The sequence below is a fragment of the Lytechinus variegatus genome, chromosome 2, assembly GCF_018143015.1.
Source record: "Lytechinus variegatus isolate NC3 chromosome 2, Lvar_3.0, whole genome shotgun sequence".
Lineage (NCBI taxonomy): Eukaryota > Metazoa > Echinodermata > Echinoidea > Temnopleuroida > Toxopneustidae > Lytechinus > Lytechinus variegatus.
Window position 1 is genome coordinate 81,836,755 of NC_054741.1, and position 27,203 is coordinate 81,863,957.

General features: G+C 34.4%; 1 protein-coding gene across 1 annotated transcript; it reads right to left on the bottom strand.

The window, feature by feature from the left end:
• On the bottom strand, positions 1 to 27,049 carry LOC121409252 (solute carrier family 13 member 5-like). The gene is made up of 15 exons (XM_041601128.1): positions 26,729 to 27,049; positions 20,605 to 20,666; positions 17,945 to 18,044; positions 11,293 to 11,558; positions 10,725 to 10,851; positions 9,942 to 10,099; positions 9,222 to 9,428; positions 7,285 to 7,404; positions 6,768 to 6,863; positions 6,316 to 6,432; positions 5,170 to 5,279; positions 4,244 to 4,359; positions 3,478 to 3,639; positions 1,698 to 1,835; positions 1 to 325 (listed from the first exon to the last, which is right to left on the bottom strand). The coding sequence occupies exons 1-15, from the start codon at positions 26,930 to 26,932 to the stop codon at positions 170 to 172; spliced, it is 2,139 nt and encodes a 712-aa protein (XP_041457062.1). The 5' UTR covers positions 26,933 to 27,049; the 3' UTR covers positions 1 to 169.
• Positions 27,050 to 27,203: the final 154 nt, after the last annotated feature.

A 27,203-nucleotide genomic window follows, 5' to 3' on the forward strand; every position in this document is an offset into this window, starting at 1 on the left:
TCTTATCATTTTGGCGTTTTTTGCTTGTTTGATTATTGGGGAAACTCTTCATATCTTCTACATGTAAAAACATATGTTTAAAGAAAAAGCACCCCCTCCTAGCCATTTGGTAAATCATGGATATGTGGCTTTATTCAGTGAGGGATGACTGTGCTGTGGGTGTGGTGTATCAAGCTGTGGGTGTGGTAGTGTTTGCAAGGCAACCAGCAGTGTTATCAGCCCATGTTGGGTAGTTGAAGACATCAAAGACCAGTATACCCATGGAGTTGATTAGAAGGTTGACTACAATGATACCAATCACATTCATCAAGGAACCAGCTCTCATCTGAGGAATCATAATAATGCGTCATTGAAAGGGTTTATATTCCAGTCAAGTAATTGTAATCTGAATTATTACATGGAAATGTTAGATTTCAAACAAAGCAGTTTCATTCTACAACAGGATAACCATTAATTCAATTGAATTTCTAGCATAATTGTATATTAGTTTCATTTCATACTATTCGAGCATAAGATCATGAAATAAACTTTAAAATCTGTGAATTGGCAGAAAAAAATCAATTAAACTGGCAATGCTTTCAACAAGGGTTGTAATTATAAAAGTAAGAATAAATTGTCAGAATCCTTAACATGACAACAACCATTAGGTTGATTTATCTGTATTCATGAAAATTAATCTTCAAGACATGACTTTAAATGGAAAACAATAACATATAAACATTGTTTGAAGAATAATATCCTTTCCTGATCAAAATAAAAAAGTACCAACGATATGTACACCCTGCACTCTGTACTCACACTACAATAACAATGCAATCAAACCCTCTTATGTGTTAATATCATGATAACAACTTGAAGAGTCTGTTAGTGTTATATTCATTGACTATTCTAATGTCTGGAGTGAGTGCTTTGTTATCAGTAAAACAATACTCATTTTTACGTTTACTAAATCATAGTCACTCACAATAGGATGCTTTGAACTTCAGTGCAATGTTCATGAAAATTAGAATATATGAAATCTGTGAATCAATACTGTATCAATCATGCAATTAAGTCAATGTTGTTTGATACTTGAAAAGTGGTGACACATATATGCCCAAAAGGTGGAAGAGTTTGTACCTTTTATATGTAATAATTTCAAATTCATTTTGTAAATGCATGAATCAGTTAATATGAAGGACATGATAATATATCAAAAGGAAATAAAGTAAGACATTGATACAAAAATTGAATGCATCTTTCAATGGAGAATGCGCTGGTTTGTAGTGTTTGGGTGTGTATAGGATTTCCATATCTTTCTTCTTAGGAATATTTCTCTATTATAGGGGCAAACTTTCCCTTCAAACTACTAGCCTCCTATCCTGTTAATACTAATGCCCTATTTCTGTATTGTTTGTGAACAATGTTGTGCCCCTTCAATGCTTTGTCTCCTCCAGGTCACGGTCCGCCACTGATTGAAATATATGTAAATGTCCAATGTACTTTATAGATGAGGATAAAACAAACCAATTCTACTCTTCAGTCAGATCTAGGTACATGCTTTAAAGTATTCTTTGTATAAAATTGCCATTAATTGGTCAATTAACCTTCAAATGTTAGGAGTATTAAAGTCTCACAATTCCAAAGTCTATGTTGGTCCCTAATGTGTTTAAATAGAGATGTGAAAATGCATTATTAGAGCATATTACAAAACTTACCATATCTGGAACAGCGAGGGAGCCATAGGAGAAAGCAATGGCATTAGGAGGTGTGGCTACAGGTAACATGAATGCATAGGAACATGAGATAGTGGCTGGTAACATGATGTATAGAGGGTTGATGCAGATACTCTCAGCCTGAAAACATACAATATACGGGAGAAAATGAATTTATGAAATACAGCTCTACAGATAATTCGCTTGACAAACCAATATGATCCCGTGGGGGGGGGGGGGGCATTGCAATAAATACAGAAGCAAGTACTTAAAAGGCATTTTATTAATTTTTGAGTTATGTTTAATCAAAACTCCTTCTGGGACATGGACTTGGTCACTTCGATCTATTTTCCTCTTTTGAGCAGTCACTTGACAATGCTGTTGAACTTTAAGAGCTTGATTTTCAAATATTTTGTGCTTGTTAGAGACATTGAGAGCAAGAACGTCCTGCTGTTCGGTTTTGTTAAAGTCACTGTATTTCTTTGTATCAGGGATGACATCTTCCCCTACAATTTTAAAAGAAAAAGGGAAAATTATTTGTAATCGAAATGGGCAATTCTTTTTTATAAAAAGTGGAGCACCTCTGGCAGTCTTGCCTGCATTACGCGATTCAACATAGCCGCAGTATTAACTTTGAAAATGACTATAGGATAAATATTCACAAAAAAGATCATTCATATGATCATAAAATACTATGCTCATTGACACTTAATGACATTTGACCTTGATCGTCTGACCAAAGACTTGTGCAATGCGATCAGTGATACTTGATTACCCTTATGTCCACATATCATGAACTGGATCCATAAACCTTCAAAGTTACAATGGCAATTCAACAAATACCCCAATATGCTAAAGTTAATTGACCTAAAACTCACGGAGGATGTTCACTGATGCTTGATTACTCTCATGTCCAAGTTTCATGAACTTATGACATTTCAAAAGCTTAACCTTGGTTAAGACTTCATTTTGATTCACCAACATAACCTAAGTTGTTAACCCTAAATGACCTTTGACCTTGTTCATGTGACATGAAACTCACTAAGGATTTTTAGTGATACATGATATATTTTATGTCTGCATTTCATAAACCAGATCCAAACACTTTCAAAGTTATGATGGAAATCAACAAACTCCCCCAATATGGCCAAAGTTTATTGACCCTAAATGGCCTTTGACAGTGGTCATGTGACCTCATGTTCCAGCAGAATATACAGTAAAACTTGATTACCGCTATGTACCAGTTTCATGAATAAGGCCTATATACTTTCTAAGTTATGATGACACTTCAAAAACTTAACCTTAGGTTAATATTAAACATTGACGCCACCGCCGTCGGAAAAGTGGCACCTATACATGTAGTGTCGCTCAGCTATGCAGGTGAGACTAAAAACATGTTTTCATGTATAAAAATATGTCAAAAATGTTGAATTTATAATTTTTTGTGTAGAGCAAAATATATATTTGATCTCTCCTAGAATGGAACTACTGTTAGTAGCTCCATCCTCCTAGTCTCTGGATATACAAAGTTCTAACATAAATTATAAACCACATTCAAATAATAATGGTTATACAGGTGGATCCCTATGATGTGATTTTGTTGTATTCTTTGCAAATAAGTTAATTTTCAAATAACAAAGATAACAATAACAACTCTGTAAATAAAAATGAATACTTCAACTACTTTTACTATAATGAATACAAAAACTACAATTATTTAGAGATCTTTTGAATAATTTGAACTTTTTCATCAAACAAAAATGAAGGACATCGATGAACTCACCAAAGCAGCAAGAATAGGCAGGAAGATTGTTGCAGTTGCAACGTTGCTAGTGAACTCTGTGAAGAAGCAGATGATGACAGTAATGATAATGACAAAGACCCAAGATGGCAAGAAATCTAACACCTTGAATTGGTCTGCCAACCATTGAGAGAGACCAGATGCCTGTAAGAGATAAAAAAAGACAATTTTTAAGAGCTAGTTTTACACTGCAGTTTAAAATGGATTCAAATACAATCTTTATAACCAAGTTCAGTGTAGTGAACTGGCATAATCTTTATGGCAATATTTGGAGCCATTAGAATATGTACCCAGTAACAGGTATAGTCTGTCTCTTGGAGAAGGATTTCACCCATCACCTCTTATGGTAAATACATCATCTCCTTTCCCATTACCAAACAAACAGGCATGGGACTTTGTGAAGAGTGGCAACATGGTTGCCTGAACCCTAACACAAAGGCTACATTAAAGGCTACATTGTAGTTATTTCCTGTTCTTTTCAAAGAGCATGGTGTCAGGAAACAATATTTGACAGTCCCTGGAAGCTCAAGACAGCAAACTGTACAGGGGCAAGGGAGCGGTTTTCAAAGTGGAGGGGGGGGGCTGACCATGCAAAAAATCACAATCGTATGGTCATCTTTACATTTTTGTACATGGTTTTGGAAGAAAGTGGGGGTTGAAGACCCTCCAAACCCCCCCCCCCCCGCTTCCACTGTTGTATAGAACAGAAGTGTTGTTGAGATGCAAACGGTTGACATGAAAGCCTAACCTCGGTGCCATCAGCGAGAGCAAAGCCTCCTCCAAGCAGAAGGATCACATTCCATGGCAACATCCTCTGAGTTGTCTTCCAGTCTAAGAGAGCGCTACGAGACTTGGGTTTCTCATCTACATTCACAAAACAGTAAAGATAATTAAAAATGTGCAACATTAAAGAGGGCATAGCAAGACACATGCTTCATATCTAGATTAACATCAGAATTACTATAAGTACTACACAGTACAATGAATGTATCTCCAGGCAATGCCATACTTATTGTCAAGATGCAGAGAAGGATAAAGATAGACCCCCCACCCCTTCCTCAAGGAAAGGATGACAACAAGAATAATAATTGCTTGGATTACTGTCCACATAAGAAGTCACTAACACAATGAAGTTGAGTTGGTCACTAGCATGTACCATTTACGACCTTTGATATATGACCTAGGAATGCAATCAGATTACTTTCACTTTCATATCTAAATCTGATACAAGTGAAGAAAAATCATGTGAATTCTTTATGAATAAAAGCTTATAATCATATGACAAGTTGGCTCTAGGCCAATCATTTTGCCAAATTTCAGTAGCTCATAACAGCAGTTATTCTCTTCACAATATTAAATCTTCAGTGAACTCACAAAGCTGCTCGTAAGTAATGCGGGACTTATAACATATCTGGATCATATTCTTTGTAAATAAGATTCCATATCTTTTTTATTCCCATCAGTTATTACTGTTAAATGGTAACAGAACATCATTATTTGCTATAACTTCAAATCTGATTATATACAAAATTCAGCCACTTTGTTGAAACTCATGGCCATATAACATACTGCACAAGCCCAAGAACATTTCACCAGTTGTGCATAATGTTCAAACAACACCCCCCCCCCTTCAAAGATGGATCATGGATATAGGTAAAGAAGTGATTTACATACCATCTTCTTGTCTAAAAATCTTGAAGATTCTTAAGAACCAAGGAGGATAGGCCGGAAAGATGAAGAGTAAAATTGCAATGATGATAGCTGCTGTGGCATCAGAGATATATCTATCAAAGAAAAACAGTCTTGATCTCCATTAAGAGTATAAAGGTTACAGTATATCAAGACATGGATGTGTATAATAAAATTATTTTTTTGTTATATATGCATCACCTTATAAAATTACTAAAACAACATGACATACCTCAAATTTGCCATGATGTTAAAGTGGGAAAGAATTTCCTATAACCTTTTGACAAATAATATGTTCATTCAAGGCTGTGCTAAAAAAACAAAGGTCATGTTTCAACTTAAGCTGATATACCTACAAATTTAAATGACTGAAAATCAAAGTAAGCACTAAGTTCATGTTCCAATTGAGTTCAAAATTGTTAAAAAGTCATATGAAACTTAAGAATATATTTTTATGAGACAGCCACCAGATGAATAATAAGCAACCTATTCAACAGTAAGACATTAACCTAATTTTTTTATATCCAGAATTCAAATGGACGAGGAACATGAAAGAAATTACAGATACAATTTTTATGCTTGTCAAGCAGAATTGATCTCCAAGATGGACACAGATTAACAGAGACTGTATGCATATGTGTTTATTGCTTTACTCTGGTTATATCTGCACCTTATCAAAATGTAATTATTCCTGAAATATATTGTATTTTAACAGATTTTATAAATGGAACAAGGCCAGGGTAGTGTGTCATAATATGCCAGTTAGGCTTAACTTTATGTGCAACCTTCAAGCATGACTGGAATATAATATTCTTTGATGCACAACTATATGTATCATTTCGCACAAGAAAAGGTCGCCAGTAATGCAAAAGGGATTATGTAACCTTATGAATGATTTAATGAAATAGCAATCAGAACAGCCTTGTATGTGATGTTTAAAGAAAGCCTAAAAAAGATTGAAATAGGAATTTATCAGAGACTCGATCAAACCTGAACACTCGTATCTCAGTTTGAATATTTGAGCAAGATTACTGAAGGTAAATACGGGAACAAACAGGAACAGTGTATAAATTGGGACCTTATTTCATTACAAATGGTACGTTTGAAAAGAGAGCTGAGAAAGATAATCACCCTGGAACTGGGAAGAGGCCAGACCAGCCAGCGAAACCAGGGATAAATGTTGGGTTTCTAAACAACCACAGCATGGCCAAAACAATGAAGTGGCAGAGCACTGCTATTTGACCCCATCTAGAATATAAATTAAAGGAAACAGAAATTATTCAATATTAGCTTTATCAAAATCACAATAAAAATAACCTAATAAAATGTATCTTCATCATCATACTCGTCACAAATCCACTAACGCAATGCTGACTAAAAAGATTGCATTAAACTTTAGACTTTCTCCAAAATCAGTATGGATGAAAAATATAATTCAGAATTGGTTTTATGATGTCAGCATCAATTGTGACAAATAAGCATCCTGTATTCTTGCAAAATGATAAGTTATATTATGTATCTGAATCAAGTGATGTAGGTAGTGCAGATATGACAAAGTTGACAGGTGGTAGCAATTTACTCACGTCCATGGTCCAAGTTTTTTATATTCTTGTTTAATAACCTGTCTAGCAGCCTTCTCTTCCTCCTTAGTATTTTCTTCAGTGGAACCAGCATTAGGTCTGAAAGAATGGTATGGTTACAGGCAAATATATCAAATCATATATGACAATTAATACAGACCTGCCAACATCTGGGAATGAAAAATTGTACTGTATTTTCCCCAAAAAAGTGTATTTCATGATAAAATGTGTGGCGCACTTGCTCATCCCGGCGCTCAAGTTTTTTATTGTTAAAGAAAAAACGTACCGCCGTATTTTGGTTGCAAAAACGTACTAAACACGCCCAAAACGTACTAGTTGGCAGGTCTGTTAATAGCATCATCATCATTCTCCCTATCTTATCACAATAATTTTATGACACTTTTTAAGGGGAACCTGTTGCTGGAAAAAAAATCTTCATTTAAAATACAATTCCCTTGCTCATCCCCATCTATTTCTCTGCATTATGTACTATGACATGCATCGTAGAATCAATCCTTACCTGAATCCAATGAAGATGACTTGGAGCCATAGCCAGCAGAACACAAGATTGATTACGGTCCCAGGAATAGAAAACAACAACCAACTGGCAAATGTTACACCTGCTTCATCCCCATACAACCTTAAAAAAATAAGAATAGATAATTATTATGAAATTTCACTCCACTTGGAGTAATAGATGTTTGAAAAAAGTGGAAGAGAAGAAGGGGGATAGAGTGATGAAGAAAGAACTGTAAAAAGAGACCAAAGAAGAAATGAATCATTTGACCCCATTCAAATAGAGAGCATCTACACAATCACATTAACAGATTTAAAAGGAAATACTACTTTCAGAAAGTCATGTGAGGATATTGTGACACTGAAGATAAGAAGGAACAATGGTGCCAACAATGAAACAAGTAAAATTCCCTTTTTCCAGTATATCTTCTTCTAACATATTTGACAGCAAACACTACAATAGAACTTGAGTTGTTATGGAACTACCATCTAAGTTATTTTGCCACATTTTCTTTTACCACGTTTACTTAGCAAATATTGACAAGGCAGAAGTAGAGGGGGTGTCAAAATGGTTAGTTCTTCTGACCTTTGAATTTTCTTCATTCTAAGCGTCATTTGAAACTACTTTGAAAGATAATGCTGATAACGTCTTTGGCTTGCATCAATAAAGGTGTACTATCAAGATATTGAAAAATTCACTATTTGTAGTCAAATTTGAAAACCGTCCGCACTTGTGTGCTCCTCATGCACTCCAAAGTAATTGTTTGACAGTGCTGCTAAACTGAATATCAGGACCGAAACGATCATAAATAGATTAATAAACGTATTAAAGGGATCTGCATCACACATTGGCTAAATTGATTGTGGAAACTTGTAAATCAAGTTAATAAACAATTGTAATATGGGCCAATATCTGTATTTCACAAAATTATGTGATGGGGGGGTAGCTTATCTTGCTGTCTATAAGTTTGTAATATGTTCTCTACTAAGCCACATTGTAAAATAAAGTTAAAAGAAAGAAATGTAGACATCATATGTCAAGAATATTTAGCCATGCACGCACACAGTATCGGACCTTTAATTTTTATATTTTCAGGGTAAGGCCATATTTATATATTACAGCACAAATAGAAAAATTACAAAATGGTATGTGCTACTGAGAGGAAGATTGAGGCCAGCCAAAGAGGCATTTAAGGTAATTAATGGCGTAACTTGTAAGGCTGTTATTACTTAATTGCTCATTTTGATATTTACTCAATAGATATAAACATGAACTTTAATATGTCAATTCAATACATTTCAAGTCTTTTTTTGAAACCATGGCTCAGTGTGAATATTTACTTAACAAAAGATAGAAACATGAATGTTAATATGTCAATTCAATTCACATCACTTTATTTATTGTAACTGTTATCAGTGTGCAGTTCATTTAGAGTAAATCTTTATAGCTAAAGCCCAAAAAACTTTCACAAAATACATATGGGAGAGGGATGGATAACAAAAACATGCTGTTATCAATACACCACCTACCCTTCTCATAACAGGAACAAATTTTTAAGCCCCTGGAAAAACTCTTAACAACCATTCAAGTCTTCCAGGGCTGACTACCCTTAATTATAATTACTTATAATTGCAACGAAGAGGGGACAGACTTAGGGTACCCCCCATACAAGTTGATTATAACCCTCCGATTCCACATGATGTTTCCTGTATTCAAACATAAAGGTGGTCACTATAAACAGGTGGATGCTATAAAGATGTGGTCACTAATGCAGGTTTGCGATACAAGGTTTGTACCCCAGCAGCGATACACAAATATGAACAAAATACTCTTTCTTCTTCACTTAACCTAGACTGATTCTTTTTCCAAATAATGCCCTAAAATCTTGTGTTATCATGTTTGAAATAAAGAATGTAGATAGGCCCCTGGTGTTTACTTACTCATCTACGACGCCTCCCAGGACCACATTAGGTCCTGTTCCTGTCAAGGTAGCTGTGCCTCCTATGTTAGCTGCATACGCTACGCACAGCAACAACCCCTTACACAGTTTCCTGTCTGCATCAGGCATAGCATCATAGTCAATTTCATCATTGGATTCATTATCTTTGGTTTCAGCCTCTTTATCTACATCTGTTGATTGCACATCACTATAGTAAGGAAGCAATTTATGAAATGGTACAGATGGCTAATCATTTTCTTTACTTGGGCATACTAATTATATTTATATGAACCACTGCAGTATTTTTAACGTGCAACAAGTTTTGGGATGGTCAAACATTTTTTCTTTTACATTTCATGCTATGAAAATGTGCGAACACTCACATGACACAATGCTAGAACCTTATGAAAAGTACAACAAAAAAGTTGATAAATCTAGAAGTATTCCAACAAAAACCATTTATTAGAATACAATATTGAAAAAGTGTATCAGTTAGCATCAGTGTTATGGTTTCATAAGAAATAAGAACAGGAAAATATTAGGTGAAAATATGCAAATGGAACTCTCTAATTTGAGAATTAAAGACTGCTGTAATATCTCCTTTACCAACTAAACATGTTCAATTACATACAAATCTAAAAAGTGAACAGTCCCAAATACATCTGATAAAAAGTCGGATCATATTTTTACCCATAACAAGAAAGAGACAAATCTCTCTTACCCTTCAATAAGCTCTTTTTCATTATATTTTTCTTCACTCATATCCATAGCAGAGTTGATATGCCCGTTGAATGCAGTCTCCCCGACCTGCATTCCTTTTTCATTGCTAAGGTCATCAGGATTCATTGCAGCGGCTTCAGCTTCCCTCTTTCTCTTGATCTGTTAGAAATAAAAGATATATTCATCAGTGCTGTTACAATGCCGGGCGATGCCAGGCGACCGACCAAGTACTCTTAAGTGCACCTGGCACACATGGTAAAGAACACTTCACCACCAGGCACACATTACCCGACTTGCTACAAAAATGTGCAGACAAAAATTAGCTTGATCGGCTCACTAAATTTGCTAGTATTACAAAATTTAACCCTCAGTTTGATGCTTGTTGCCTCTACAAGTCCTAACTAAAACCCTACATCCACTGCAATGGGAGTGAGCACTCCACTTTCTTCACTTACTACGCTCTGCTTGTTATGCTTCTTCGTGTACGGTTTCACAGCAAAACTGATCTTCATCTATAAAAGACCAATAGGTATAAAGAACATTTCTCGACAACATTCATAAGCTGACTGAATCGCTCAATATTCCACATTTCATTCACAAAGTAAAGTTGAAAGAAAAGATTCTGACTTGGAATGATCAAGGTTGATACATGTAGATTTGCCAGGGATGGATTGGTAAATGTATTCTAAAGGTATGAAGTAAAATATGAAACTCCATTATCCTTTATTACAGAGGGATACTTGGAATAGGAAAATGTTATTATAACAAACTAACTCCAACTCACATCTTTCCTTTGATCTAAGAGTTGCATTACTACAGACTGAGCAATAGGTACCATCATGGCTGTGGTAGCAGTATTACTAATCCACATAGACAAGAATGCTGTCACTAACATGAACCCAAGCATCAACCTATGCAAAGAGAATAAATATAAGGTAAAGGTAGTGTGAGAATCTCTATCTTTTCAATACAGATCTTTACTCCAAGATCAATGTATGTGCAAAATCTCATGGTAATGGGTGAAAACTGAGGTAGTATAACTGTCCGTGACACATTGCCATAACATGATATTACCATGATAGCAATGCACTTTGTGAAAAACAGTCTTGAACATCTTCACTCTAAGACCAATGTGGTTGCAAAGTCTCATGAGCATTGGGCAAAAACTGAGGGAGCAGTTTGATCTGCAAGAATTGCACAGGATTGACCGACCACACGCTGATTCCTGCTGATTGTAGTCTATGTACTTTTAAGGATACCGGTATGAAAACAGAATTTCCTAAAGAATTCTAAAGTAGATCACGTTCTCAGATCTACAGTCCATACAAAAGAGGTAAATTATCTTTTCTTACCATCTGAGCTTTGATCCCATCAGGAGTAGAACACCAAGGGCAAACCTGCGATGAACCATCCAATGTTCAACAGCTACTGCCATGATTAACCCACCAACAAACAAGAAGTTAGTATCCTTCAAGTAGTTCCTGCAGACATCATCTGAGTCCTGGACCCCAAGCAGCGGATAGAGGATGACTGGAAGGAGGGAGGTCACAGCTAGGGGTAGGACCTCAAATATCCAGTAGACCGCCATGATGATAATGACAAAGGCACCCTTCGATGGCTACATGTACAAGATATGGTGGAAGGATAATGACATTAATAATAACCAGGAAAAGATAAAATATATTGTATGGATTAATGTAATTTCATAAGGTACACTTGTTAGCACAAAGATTCATGCATGCATGTCACCATATCTTGGCTCCATCGTATATAAATGGTATGGTAAATTAGGCAGCTAATGGTGACTAGAACACAATACTCAACAACCAATCAAACTCAAAGATTCTATACCAGTTACCATTACTGCAAGGGAGAAATACCTTCCATTTGTTCACCATTGATAATACAAAAATAAAGCTTATATACCCAGTCCCCAGTTTCTTTTCTGGGTATCAAGAGGCAAATGCTCAATGTAAAACCATGGTGATTTGACTTTTTTTTCAAATTTAATTTGATAGTTCATCCAAGAGCAAATGCTTTAGGGTGGCAATTCGTCCAATGATTTTTCAAGTAGGAAAAAAGGAGAAAAAAAAGAGAAAATAAAACAAAAGGAAGAAAAGGAAAGAGGGAAGAATCATATCAAAATGAAAGATCTGGTTCATGTTACTCTATATTACCCATTTTATTTAAATTTATGAAAAAAAAGGATGTCCTATGAAAATAATCTTGCATTGCCCCTAGTTCAGTCAATCAGGCACACCGGAAACAGAAACCTGAAATCCAATTCATATTGAATACATTTTTTTTAAAGGGGGGGGAGGGGAAATACTCAATAAGGTTTGTTTGTTTTATTCGTACTGAAGATAAAGCTTTCTACATTCATTTTGATTCATACAAATTGTCATACTACCCTTGCCAACTTTAAAAGTCAAATCCACCCCAGAAAAGTATTGATTTGAATCAATACAGATAAATCAAACAAGCATAATGCTGATAATTTCATCAGAATCAGATGTAAAACAAGAAAGTTATGACATTTTAAAGTTCTGCTTATTTTTTTTTACAAAATAGTTATATGCACAATTTACCCACAAGCATATGAGAGAATCGATGATGTCCCTCACTTGACTGAACCATTAAGTGGCAATGGCAATTTCACATGATCGGAAAGCAATAAATTTTTGTTTCTCAAGACAATGAGGAGAAAATTAGAATATTTCATATTTCAAATAATGAAATACAAAAGAAATGAAAGTGACATCATCACTCTCCTCATTTGCATACAGACCTGGATGTGCATATCTATTTTGTGAAATTAAGCAAAACTTAATTTACATCTGATTTTGATGAAATTTTCAGTGTTATGTTTGTTGGATTTTTCTCTTTTTATTCAAATCAACTATTTGTTGGGATAGATCTGTCCTTTCACTGTTTTCAAAGAATAAGAAATTTCTGTTATTGAGGCCATTCTGATCATGAATAACTACATGTAGAGATAGAATGAACTGGCTATTGTTGTTTGAAAATGAATTGTTGTTACCACCTGTTAATGACAAATGTTCTGGACAAAGCTGTAAGCTCTTTATGGGGGCCTTAAAGGTCATCCTGATTAGTAGTTAGTCTTATTAAATGAAAATGAAGCCTTAGGATCATATCAGCTTATATAAATCAGAGAAACCAAGGAACATGATCAATGAAAGTAGAACTCTTCACCTTATACACTAAAAATATACTATACAACATCTATATTCGCTCCTTCTTATAATATTCACATTTTCTTTTTCAATTTTGAGTGCCCGGAATAAACTTCCAAAATGAGAGAGAAACACACTTGGAGCAAAGTTAAGACACATTATCAGAACACTCAATCACAATTGAATAAAGTTCTCTTCAGTCTCTCTCTGCATGAAGATGGGCACCATTATTTTACTTCCAGATTACTTGAGTTCTCTCAGGCAAATATACGTAATTAATTCTACATCGCTAGAATCTAAAGTTAAATTAAAACATGCTTCAAATGATTGTACATTAATCTGTGATGTTGATGATTTCTCCTCCATTTTAATCCTTTTTTGAATTACACTTCTTCAAATATACATATACATGTAGTAAGATTTGATTCTAGAAGGCATATAAAATCAATATCACTGCATGTGACATTGTTCAACTGAAAATCTGAAAAAGAGTGTTGTGGCCCAGTGGATTAGTCTCCGGACTTTGATACAGAAGGTCATGGGTTCGAATCCCAGCCATGGCGTAATTTCCTTCGGTAAGAAATTTATCCACATTGTGCCGCACTAGACCCAGGTGAAGTGAATGGGTACCCGGTGTGAAGAAATTCTTTGAATGCTAGAACGCCCGATCAAGGTAGCCCTGCTAAAGCCGGGGTAATAATAATAGCAGAGCCCGCTGGGAGAACAGTTTTCAGAACTGAAGTGGCTACCCTGGGTAAATATGCTGTTATCATTATTAATCTCTAAACTGTTTATTTTAACATAGATTTTTGCAATTATTGTTAAAATGTTTAATTTTCCTAACTTAGATCAATCTAACTTTACCTCAACATGAACTTTATCCTTTGTCCTGGAACAAAGAAAAATGATGATAAATTATGCATATAAATAAAAATCAGTTGTCATTCAATATTTTCAGTTCATGGAGGAATTTTTTTCAAATAAACATAATTTCATGTATGGTAATAAAATACAAAAGAACAAGTGGGGATATGAGATCACCAGTTTGTTCATTGAATGATCATAAAGAAAAGCATAGATATCTATCACTAAACTAATGCAAATCTTTAAAAGGTCATCACTCTCTTATTCCTTGTCCAATTTTGATGAAACTTCTAGGTTTTTGGGGTCTGATTTTTCTTAATCTGTTCAAGTCATATTATTTTCAGCCTGGAGAACCCCTTTATGAAAGGAGATCCTGCTATAGTCATTCTACCTTTATAAAACCTTAATATTCATAGGCCATGCAACTCACTCATCTTGAAACCCTCGACCCTGACATCATCAATTTATAAAAAATGCTGGTCTTCACTTCACACTGGAATTGATCAGCAACACTTTCCTGAAACATATCTCATTTGTTACTTCTAACGTGTTATTAGATGAGACATTAACAGGGATCAAATTATAGCGGACTGTTATCAAAGGATTATGTACTGGTAGTGATATCATCCTGAAGGCACTATACATGCACTTCATTCTCAACCTTATCTATAACCATAATTCCCAAATTGTGCCAAATCTGGGAAAATGTGCAATCATGTAGACCTGCATTCAACTACATCATGGACACAGATGATCAATGGACTGGGATGATACTTTCATCAATACACTATTTCAAAACTTCCTGTAATTGGAAAGTAATCATCTGCATATAGGCCTACATGTATTAGTTTGTTGTTTTTCTGTCAATATGAAAGAATTAAAGGTCAAGTCCACATCAGAAAAATGTTGATTTGAATAAATAGAGAAAAATCAAAATAAAAAAAAATCATCAAAATCGGATGTAAAATAAGAAAGTTATGCCATTTTAAAGTTTTGCTTATTTTTCACAAAACAGTGATATGCACAACCCAGTCACATGCAAATGAGAGGGTCGATGATGTCCCTCACTCACTATTTCTTTTGTTTTTTATTGTTTGAATTATACAATATATCATTTTTTTACAAATTTAACAATACGGACCAACTTCACTGAACCATATCATATTAAACAATACCAATGCCACATGCTCAGGGAAGAATTGTTGTTTCACTTGACAATGAAGAGAAAATTTATAGAATATTGCATATTTCATATAATAAAATACAAAAGAAATAGTGAGTGGATAACGTCATCAGTCTCCTCATTTGCATACCGACCAGGATGTGCATATAACTGTTATGTGAAATTAAGCAAAACTTTAAAATGTCATAAATTTCTTATTTCACATCCGATTTTGATGAAATTTTCAGTGTTATGCTTGTTGGATTTATCTCTTTTTATTCAAATAAACTTTTTGTTGGGGTGGACTTGTCCTTTAACAAAGCTACTGTACATCCAAACTTTGGTTTTGGGGCACACATGAGTAATCCAGACTCCCAATCAACATGTTAAATCACAGCTCATCAGAAATAAATCCCTTTATAAATTTCATTTTAATTCACTGACAGCAATCAAAATGAACACTACAATAAAACTACATGTACATGTAGGTACATTCAATGGGTACTTGTCCTGCTCAAACAAAGTTAAATGGCCTGAAACAAGACTAACCATAATTCCGGTCAAAACATGGCGACAAAAAACGGAATGGCAAAGCTGATAATTATAATCATAATAATATAAGCAATAGATTCTCGCTTCTCCACAGGCACATATTAAAAAAAAAAGAGTATGAACGTAGAATAATCTTTATCATTTATATTTCGATATCATTTCAATCATTGAAGTCATGTGATCTTTGTGCATGGATGAATGCGCCCTTTACAACCTCCATCCCTTCCCTTCACTAGTTAAGTTTCTCCCAACCTCCCTCCCTCACCCAAACTAGTCCGCTGTTCAAACCCTTAACTCGAGTTAAGGGTCTGAATGTGCAGCCTATTATTGCCTTGTATACTGAAGGCCCTTGGAATTGAAACAGCAAGTTTTATATACATGTGCTAGTCTTTGCATGGAGACCCACTTGTTGATCAAAGTTTCAATAAGGGTCTGTGCTTGCAGATTACACCCTAATTGCTTCTTCTCCCCCTCTCTTATTCCCTTGCGCTCCGTTTCTATATACCCCCAACCCTCTCTTTATTGCTCAATCTCTAATACTCTTTCTTTTCCCTTATCTCTCAAGTTCAATGTCTCCATATTTCATCTCCTTTCAATCTATTTAGTTCAAAGTTTATTCTCCAAATCCCCCCCCAAAAAAACAATTTACAATATAAGCATATGATAAACAAAGCAAGGACAAACAGAGTGATTACAAAATACATTATAAGAATGTGGAATGGGTGGGGGGGGGGGGGCAACAGAACTGAATCAAAATCAAAAACTTAAAATAATCAACCAATTCTCTGTTTTCCTCTCCCTACTCCTTCTTTCTTTCCTTTTCTCCTCTTTTCATCCTTCTACTCAGGTGGACAATACTACAGTATCTCCATTCACCTATAATTCTCTAATATTTCACTTTTCTCTATCCTTTGTTTGTGCTTGGCCTAGGGCCCCTTAGGTTGAAGTTTATTTTGGTAAGATACATATTAATTCACAAAAGTCTACAATTCATGTTTACCTTTTATAAAGCGAGCATACTTTTTTTTGGCTTTGATCCCACAAATGGCACAAGAATGTTGAAAACCAGCATACAAATATATGTGCAATTGTGCATATTGCTTCAAGACATACATGGTATGAACAAAGAATTGGTTGTGTGATCAGTTAAAAAGGAGACTCTACTCCCCCTTAAACAAAGGTCAATATTGGTAACAGTCATAGCTATATTTCCAGGGTCCTCAAATTACCCAAACCAGCTTTTATAGCCTTTATATACTGGACTGACATTTCATAATGCAATCAATTTCTAATTTTGTGTTTTGAACAGCTCTGTTGTAGAGGAGTTTAAAGGACAAGTCCACCCCAACAAAAACTTGATTTGATTTGAATGATTTGAATAAAAAGAGAAAAATTCAACAAGCATAACACTGAAAATTTCATCAAAATTGGATGTAAAATAAGAAAGTTATGACATTTTAAAGTTTCGCTTATTTTCAACAAAATATTTATATGAACGAGCCAGTTACATCCAAATGAGAGAGTTGATGACATCACTCACTCACTATTTCTTTTGTAATTTATTATATGAAATATTTTTATTTTCTCGTCATCGTCATGTGAAATGAAGTTTCATTCCTCCCTGAACACATGGAATTCAATTTTTTCAACATTTTGTGCTTCAGGCAAGTAGGTCCTAATCGTCAAATTCGTAAAAATTGAAATATTGTATAATTCAAACAATAAAAAACAAAAGAAATAGTGAGTGAGTGACATCATCGACTCTCTCATTTGGATGTAACTGGCTCGTTCATATAACTATTTTGTTGAAAATAGGCGAAACTTGGAAATGTCATAACTTTCTTATTTTACATCCGATTTTGATAAAATTTTCAGCATTGTGCTTGTCTGATTTTTCTCTATTGATTCAAATCAACATTTTTCTGGGGTGGACTTGACCTTTAAGCATTTCCATACTAAACAATAAAAAGTTTTTGCTTCAGAAGAACAATCTCACTGTAACTTCTGAAGGTTTCAATCGCCAAGAAGAAGAGTGAAGTAGGTTTCACAGTACACCATGTATCTTTCGTGGGTAATTGTTGGTCCTGAAAAAGTTTGGGCGTTCTTTTTCAGGACAATAATTGCCCATGAAAGACACATGAGTACGGTGAAACCCACTGTCAGCCACTACACTGTAATCTCACTGTTGGTGATTGATAGCGTAATTTAGGGGGATTAGAATATTTCACTTACCCCATCTCCAATAACTATGATCAGAGGAAGACATAATAAGGGAGTAGCTATTAATAAAATGGTCTTCCAATAAGCCCAGAAGATGGTGAAGATATTCACTCTACATGAACAAAAGAATAAAGGAGCATTGTGAGTATATAGTTGAGACAAATGACTGTGAGGCTCTCCCTGAAAGGGGGTAAATGTAGGTACTCCAGGCTGAAAATAATGAGTTGAATATAATAAAGTAAAATCAGATAAACTAAACACTTATAAAAAAGAATTATTATTCAATATTGTTATAAGTTATCAGAATTTGATGAAATTTTCAGCATGATGCTTGGTGAATTTTACTCTATTTGTTTAGACATACTGTATTTGATTCCAGCCAAGAGTACCCCTTTCAATACAGATCCTTGAAACCAACAATAGAATATAATTTAAACATGTTTTCATGTTTGACATATACACAAAAACAGATTTTCATAATATTAAGACCAGGATTTAAATCAGCCAAAACAACCATCATTTCAATGTAAATCATTGCAATGCTCATGTCGTACAGAATGCAATGCTTCAAACTTTCAAAAGTAGATTCACCAGAAATTGCATTTAAAAAATAAATTTTATGGAAGCAGTCATTTGAACTACACTAAAGCCCCTGGGCAAAGCAAGTTATTTACAATTCTTTTGGACACTGACACTGAAGGGCAATCTCAGACATAAATCATCATATCCCATTCATAAAGGACTGTAAAAACACAAAACATTTGCAATTAGGAGATGGTTAAAAGTTGTTGGCATACTTTATGTAAAAAATGAGCCTGAGATTTGTTCATCTACGTAAGTGATGTCATCAATGACACAAGGAGTCACAAATATGTTTGATCGCTGAAATTAAAAGGGTAAAACTCCAAATTGAAAATTTTGACAATTTAAGTCAAAAGGCCTACCTTCAGGTGACCATATTTGATACATTCAGAATGGGCTTTAATAAACTATTTAAGTGTTAACACAATATTTGAAGGCTCAGATTTCATTGTAAATGGGCAAAATATTTTCCCAGGGCTAATGAGGCATTATTAGTCTTTCAGGTTGTATACTTTAAAATCACAAGTCAAATCTGTTTGGCATTTTATTAGTTTAAAAGTGACATCTAAAAATGTTTAATAAATTAAAACCTAATAAAATTGATTGAAATTGATCCCAATATATATCAAGATCAATTTCAATGTAGAAAGGAAATCAAGATAAAAAAATTATTTGGTCATTATCATAATCATCAAATGTACCTGCAATAAATTTAATTAAACAAGTGCTACATGTATGTGTTTTTCCATGAAGTTGGGGCACAAATTGTGACATTTCAGCATAACTCAATACTAAATTATACTATACATTTTATCATTTGTAGGCTTTACATAAAGACCATATGTTTTACTGAAATTTCTGGGCCATTTAGCGTAATTTTTTTTTCATTAAGTTATTTAGCAAAACAGAGCATAATGCTGGACATGGTGACTCTATAGCATCGGGAAATTTACATTTGTTTCTATAAGTCAAATGGTTGCAATTAGACTGACCAAAACTTGAAACAATTTGTATTGTTTTACCTTGGATATATGCATATTTTCAAAAGAAAATTTAAAAGTTGTCACAGTGTCTATGTAGCATGGGAAATGTCACATTTGGTGGACACCGAATATAGAATATTGGAAAACAGAACTACATGTATATATGCAAAGGAAATCGGAGGTATTTAGCTACCTTTATGTTCATATCATATATCTAAGTGTTAGTCAACCTAAATGCCATAATTTGACATTTAGGACCCACTGCAAAGATCCCAATGCTACACAGACACTGTGTGCTTGTAACAGCATCATTTACTGTTTTGCTCAATATCTTCATAAAAAAATAGTCTAAATAGCCTAGAATTTCCAGTAAAATGTAAGTCTTGAGTTATGCTGAAATGAAACAATTCATGCCCCAACTTCATGGAAAGACCCACATGTAATGGGACTGATTTTGAATATTTCTTCTCTGTTTGAAAGTAATATTTCAAAGGAACAAATCATCAGGCTTTCAAATACAGGCATATTTAAAATGATTTTTAAATTATTGTTAGAGCATGAACTGTAGAGAAATCACTGAATTAAGCATCTTAAATGTTTTGTTTTTTTATTTTAATCTAATATAATCTTTTAGATTCATTCTGACCATATCTTTGAACTTTCTTTGCTATATTATTTAAAAATATTTTTAAGGGGTCAACCCCCTTTCATGAATATCTAGAATGAAAATGGAACTAAATTAGTAGGAATATATTTTTAGGAGCATTAACTTTTATGTATTCATTTCTAAATTGAAAAAAAATGTATCTCAAATTAAAAAGCATGTAAAATGATAGGCAGAAGTTGTTAACTTTAATAGAAATGGCTTAAATTTTAAACCTTATTATTTCATTATAACAAAAAAACACATTTCAACATTGAAAAGTTGAAATATGGTGCTGTGATTAATGACTGGTCTATAAAGTTCTCTAAATAAAAAAGTATGGAATCTTATGATTTCAATATTAAATACTCAAATTCTTAAATTAAATCCACATCAGCTAGTCACCAGCCACAGCTAAAATTCATTCTAATTTTCTTTGAATCTTGAAAGTATAATAAACTTACTTTGCCGGTTGAAGAGAATGGTTAGGTACGGCGTCCATTGCAGAAGAACAGGAATCTGACCTCTGGAGAAAAATTACACAACCAGAAAAAAATGAAACCTCTCAACACACATCACCTGTTACAGATGATCTTAAAAAGAAATATTAATGTCCAGTGTTTGCTAGCTTTTTAAACCAAAATGTCCTCAAAAAGTAATGTTATAATGAGAGAACTCCAACAGGTAAAAGACTGAAAAAAAATGATGCTTTATCTGTGGAAGCTGAGAGGGCAATAAATGTTTATAGTCAACGTCCACGTCTCTCTCTCACTCGCCCCTAAAACCAGTAAACTTGGGTAGACTGTGAAAATGAACGCTTGTTATAAATTGTGATTTTGTAAAGTCTTTATATTAAAATAAAACATGCCTATAATACTCAAATAAAAAGGAACCTGACTTGAATTTTGCTCCTTATTTGATACTGCCAAAGAATGATAGCTCTGACGGGCTGGGTTCAAATCAGGTATTAGAAACTGAGAAATTGTGTTGAAATAGAGTCTATGTCAGGAGACTAACCTTCAACAGAACTTAAACACACCCCCTGAAATTGAAGTAAAAAAGAGACGCCTCCAGAAGATTTGTTTTCCAACTAATAGGATATCAAGATCATGCTCAGGCTAAAGGTCAGACAAAACTGTGCATTGTATATTTACATGTCCTTCCTTACGATTCTCAATCTTTTAGTAAGCCTACTGTACATTGTATTTTAAAGAGCAACTCCACTGGCCAATACAAAAAGTTGATTTGACTAACAAGAGAAAATCAACAATGTTTCATGAAAATTGGATACAAAAGTTATGACATTGTCTTTAGTTTTGGTAAATCCCCCAAAATAAGCTATGACTATTTCAATTTATATATGAATGTTTGGGGTGGGTTCACTAAGCCGATGGTTCAAGAGGCCAATTTTTCTCAGTGATTATACTTTTATTACAATGTTTGACTACATCTCAGTGAAAAAGTTTCTGTTTAGCATATTATCCAATGAAAACGGAAATATAATCTTATAATTTGCGGATGATATTTAACATTAATTTGGTAAAAGTTTGGTAAATCGGGACAACATGAATTATATCAAGAGTATTATCTCACTTACCCATCATTAAAAATTGTGGCTGTTTGATTCCCTTTTCAGCCATTTGTTCTTTGTAAAAATTTGAAACTTTAGTTTGAAACATTTTCTTACTGTTATCATTTCTCAGTTATGTTTTTCTTTATTGGAATATACATCCATTTCACAACAGCAAGATATAGACAATTTTTTTGACAAAGTCAAATATACCAATTTTGAAGAAACATCAAGAGCTTAATATAAAATTTAACTTTGAACTGCCAAATTCTGGATAGAGAGTTTAAGATTTTTAATGTAAATTATTTGATATTAGAACGAAATCTAAAAAGTTTGAAACACAATCAGAATGTTTTGATCTGGATTTGTCATTAAAAACTGGTGAAATTTTAACGTCATGTCTTCCTTCATTGGATGCCCACAACTTATTCAACACACCACTGTCTACATGTATGTTATTAGCTGTGACTTAGTTGATGAAGACAAACATCCTGATAAAAGAAAAATGATTTCAGAATAAAAAAAATCGGCCACATGGACCCTGTAATGTTGTACATTTGAGATGGCAGTAGGCAATATTCTCCACTGACCTGGCCTGAGAGAACCCTGACACATCCTGGTCAATAAAATCATTGCTTATTATGTAATTATCCTAACACCTTCCTTTATTGGTTTTTGGACCCTGCCCAACCCCTAGACTCATTTGCTATTGGTTGCAACTTTTAATTAGTGTAACAAATCAACCCCACTCGATCTTAAAGGTCAAGTCCACCCCTGAAAATTGTTGATTTGAATCGATAGAGAAAAATCAAACAAACATAACACTGCAAATTTCATCGAAATCGGATGTAAAATAAGAAAGTTATGACATTTTTCAGTTTCGCTTATTTTTCACAAAACAGTTGCACAAAATGCACAACTCAGCGATATGCAAATAAGAGAGTTGATGATGTCCATCACTCACTATTTCCTTTGTTTTTTATTGTTTAAATAATACAATATTTCAATTATTATGAATTTGACAATAAGGACCAACTTAACTAAACCATAAACTGTTAAAATAATGGTAATTCCACATGTTTAGGGAAAAACAAAATTTTGTTTCACTTGACAAGGAGGAGAAAATTTGAATATTTCATATAAATACAGAAGAAATAGTGAGTGGGTGACGTCATCAGTCTGCCAATTTGCGTACCGACCAGGATGTGCATAATCAGCGAAACTTTAAAATGTCATAACTCTCTTGAATATTTTACATCCAATTTTTTATACATCTTATTTTTTTCTCTATTTCTTGACAAAGAATGAAGAAACCATTTTTTTTCCTTTCTTCCGCCTTTTTTCTTTCTTTTTTCGAACTCTCTTTATTTTTTCTTCTACACATTCACCTTTCCCTCCTTTCTTTTTTCATTTCAAAGAATGACGATACCTTTTTTCTATATTTTATTCTTTCTTACATCCTTTTATTCTAATTTTCTTTTTTCCTTCATTTTCCCCTTTAAATTTTTCTTTCCTCACAAACTTGCTTCCGAAAGATGGGCGGAACTTGGAGAGATATGAAAAGGAAAAGACCCAATATTCAGAATACTGATTTGTGACAATCACAGCAGTGTCATATTACAAAATTTATGACAAAAGTGGCCAAATCGTGGTTTTGGGAACCACTCGTAGATTTGTGTACGCGCACTTGTGTACAAAGGGAGTGGAGGTGGAAATAGGGAACCGTGCGTGTGACTGAATAAAGCGCTGCTGTATGAAGTGAACGGTGGTTCCCTATATCACGATAATGCCACAAAAGTTATGTCAGTGTTCCAGAAACCCAGGGGCCGATTGCACGAAAGGGTCTTTGCAAGGACCGTCTTTCGTGTCGCCCATCTTTTATGATGCGCTATGTGAAACGCATTTTAAATAAATCATCTGCAAACATATTTCATTCGTCCGTTAAAATTAAACAACATATTTGTTTATAAAATGATGTGTTTTATCATGAAATTGTATAAAATTTGATTTAAAAGCAAACTAACGAATCTTATTCTTTATCATAAATTTCAGAAACAACCCGCCTATAGCGTATACCCAGATGTTGTGTATCCGGACGGGTTGTGTGTCCAGACGATCAATTTTAGAATGTCATTTGGAAAAAATTACAAGCAAAGTTTCATCAATAATTAGTACAAAATATGTAGCTATGTGCGAATACGGGGCATCGCGAGCGCTGGTTTTGGTGGCACGGTTTTCGCGCGGGTTTTGCTGCGAGTGGCATCGCCTCTGTTTGGGCAGCTCATTGAAAATGGGGTTTAATGCGCATGCGCACATAGTAGGTGCAATTTCGTGCCTTTTAACAGACAGCTGAAGATGTGCTCTTTCTGTACATATGAGTTTCAATGTGGATACTCGCCTGTAAAGTGTGGATATCGGAGCTTGAAAGTTCATCAAATTTTTGGACGCGGAAATGTTCGAAATTTTAAAATGGTAAGTAAAACAAGAATCCGATTAGGTATACAATTTGACTGGAAATATATTTGAATTATCAAAAAATCCAAACTTACGCGATTCTGACGCTGCGCAGTCCAGATATAAGAGATGCCAGCTACCCTTGTCACAGCCGGTCTCTCGGCAGTCGAGCTGCCCGATGCGCCCGCGTTTGGCAGGGCGATGCTACCCTTGTCACAGCCGGTCTCTCGGCAGTCGAGCTGCCCGATGCGCCTGCGGTTGGCAGGGCGATGGGAGCGGTCGATAGTGAGTCGTTCATGCTGGATTGAACTAGATCGTAAATTGCTTACTTGATGATTATGTTGTGCCTTTTTTTGGGAAATCTCTGTCATTATACCGTAGATAATTATTCTGATATTGATTTTAATACATACATTTGTCACAGAAAGATTTTATCATCCCAAGGTTATGTGACTCAAGTCAAGAGTCTAGTCTAGGTGGTTGATTATCGTTTCATTTGGAAACTGGATTTGCTTTTGACAGTGGAATATCAATGTTGACTTTTCTAAAATTAAATTCATGGGTGGAAATCCCAGGGGGACACGTCCCCCTACCCAAAATAATAGGGGGACATGTAACAATAATACATTTTTTTCTTTCTTTTTTTCTTTTTTGGTCAAACTTTTTGGGGTTAAAATGACCTTACAACAGTTTGGGGATAAACTTTTTTTTTTAACTTGTCAGAGTTGCCGGCATCCATAGGCGGCGAAAGCTGGGGGAAGTGTTCCCCCCCCCCGCCCTTAATTTGAGGTGGGGGACGATCCCCCCCACCTCAATTTTTTTTTTTGATAACCTTTTTTTTTCTTTTCTTTTTTTTTTTTGCTTGTCAAATTTAGTTTTCTGCGTCCCCCTATAATTTTTGGTTGATAACCTTTGGTGTATTTTTTTTTATTATCAAAATAATTTGGTGGTCCCCCCTAAAATTGTTGGCTTTCGCCGCCGATGCCAGCGTCCCCCTACCTTTGGGGCCAATTTCCGCCCATGATTAAAATGCAAAAAATTTGTTTAATTTTTCACTCTCAGAGGAAATATTTCACTTCCACATGGCTCTATTGTCTATTTTTTTTTCTATGTTCATTTTTTTTCTATTTTATTATAATTATTTTTTTTTTTTTCAAGAAGGGTGCAGGGGGGGGGTTGTGTTCATAAGTTGAAATGGGGATGGGATTTGTATAAATTTTTGTGTCACTTTTGTTCTCTTGTTTTGAGTGTTGGAGCTTTGATGCCTGTTTTTGTTGCTGTTCAGAGCTTTATTTATGTGCAGTGATTTCACGCTAGAATATGAACTTATTTTTCATAAAAAAAGGAGTGCTCGAACATGGCCTTTGTTGTAATCATACATATCTAAGAAATGCATATATTAAAGCTTAATTTTTATGTTTCCTTCTTGATACTTGAATTACATGCAATGCTACATAGACTGCTGCTCATCCTTCCTAAAAAAAATTGTAATCGAATGCCCACGGTCTCCAAAATGAAAGCTACATTATCCATCTATAAACAAATTGTTGAAACAATAAAATACATAAAGAATTGGTGAAACAATCAAATACATCAGAAAAGCACACTTGTATTTTTATACCATACAAAGTACATGTACAAAAGGAATGATATTTTTCATTTGTAAAAAAAAGACCCCATACATACATGTACACAATACTAAAGTTGAAAAAGAGCTAATTGTAATTTATATCAGAAAAACAAAGAAATACATTAGAAATTACAAAAACAATACTTTAAACTAATTTATTTAGGAAATTATCTACATGATGCTGTTTTGATGCCAACTAAATTATATACAAATTATCTCTCATTATCACCTTCATTTGGCAAAAAAAAGAGGCGAGTAATTGTAATTTGCATAATTAATTAGAATTAATTAAAAGAAATTATTTTACACATAATAAGAAGAAAAATTACCAAGTGAAATGATTACACATCAATTGAGTTTTCTTTCACCTTTCCATTGATACCTAAATTACTTCAAAGGGCTCAAAAACAAAGAAGTTAGAGCCCGTTGAAGACTTGGGTTCAAAATGGTCACAATATGCCCGAAATGGTCACAAAAATCGGTTATGCACTCCATTGACTTTACATTAAGACAATGACCACAAATTTGGATAAATATGCGCGACTTAAACTGGAATAACTTTATAATTTCTTGATGAAAATTTGAGTTCTTGGTATCATTTTAAAGGTCTTTTTAAGGGCTTTCAAATGATACCAAATTCATTGAGATTTGAGGATTTTCATTTTTTTTGTCACATACCTAAAATATGTTAGGAAATATTATAAAGAACAAAATAGAAAATTATTACAAGTAAGGAATTCATATTTTTAGTGTAATCCACAGACAAAAAAGAAGGCTTCAAAAAGATAGTGTCCGGACACTCGACCCCCCATCCTATCATAAAAGATGGGCGACACGAAAGACGGTCCTTGGAAAGACGTGCAATCGGCCCATGCACTCCATGATAATGTTAATGATGACGGAGTCTCGACGGATCCATCTGCAGATGCCTTACCTTGCTGACTAACGAACCCCGGCGTTTCAGTTCCCCCGAATCTCCGGCTTGCATTCCGGTGGTCTCCCGTTGTCTCGTTCGCGAGTCGAGAAGTCGTCTTTGTGACACTGAAAGACTGTTTTTTCCACAAACTTCTTCATCATCATTGTTCTGATTGCTCGACAACAAAGGCTTTCGCTCATCATCATCAATGTCTTCACTCATATCTTCTTATAAATCACTACATTTTGTAAGTGTGAAAATTGAAATTGCACGAAATAATTCAGGGAAATGTTCACAAGTTGATAGTCTTTGCTTCATGCCAATCGTATATCCTAATTCAATTTCCAAATTACACCATCAGTTTTATGACCAAACAATTATTCAAACACAATAAAATAATATGTGGTATTTTATCATACTTGAAAATTGAATTATATCTCGTGTTTAATACTAGTGACCCCACATCCGGCCCGTGCCCCTCCCCAATTCTTTT

What these genes read in the sequence shown, in the direction of transcription:
- LOC121409252 (XM_041601128.1), bottom strand. Translation starts at nt 26,932, where the DNA reads ATGAGTGAAGACATTGATGATGATGAGCGAAAGCCTTTGTTGTCGAGC. An exon ending in TCTTAGATCAAAGGAAAGAT is followed by an intron (nt 10,100 to 10,724) that starts GTGAGTTGGAGT and finishes TATTTCTAACAG; the next exon opens with ATCAAGAGAAAGAGGGAAGC. An exon ending in TGCCTATTCTTGCTGCTTTG is followed by an intron (nt 1,836 to 3,477) that starts GTGAGTTCATCG and finishes GTATGTTTTCAG; the next exon opens with GCTGAGAGTATCTGCATCAA.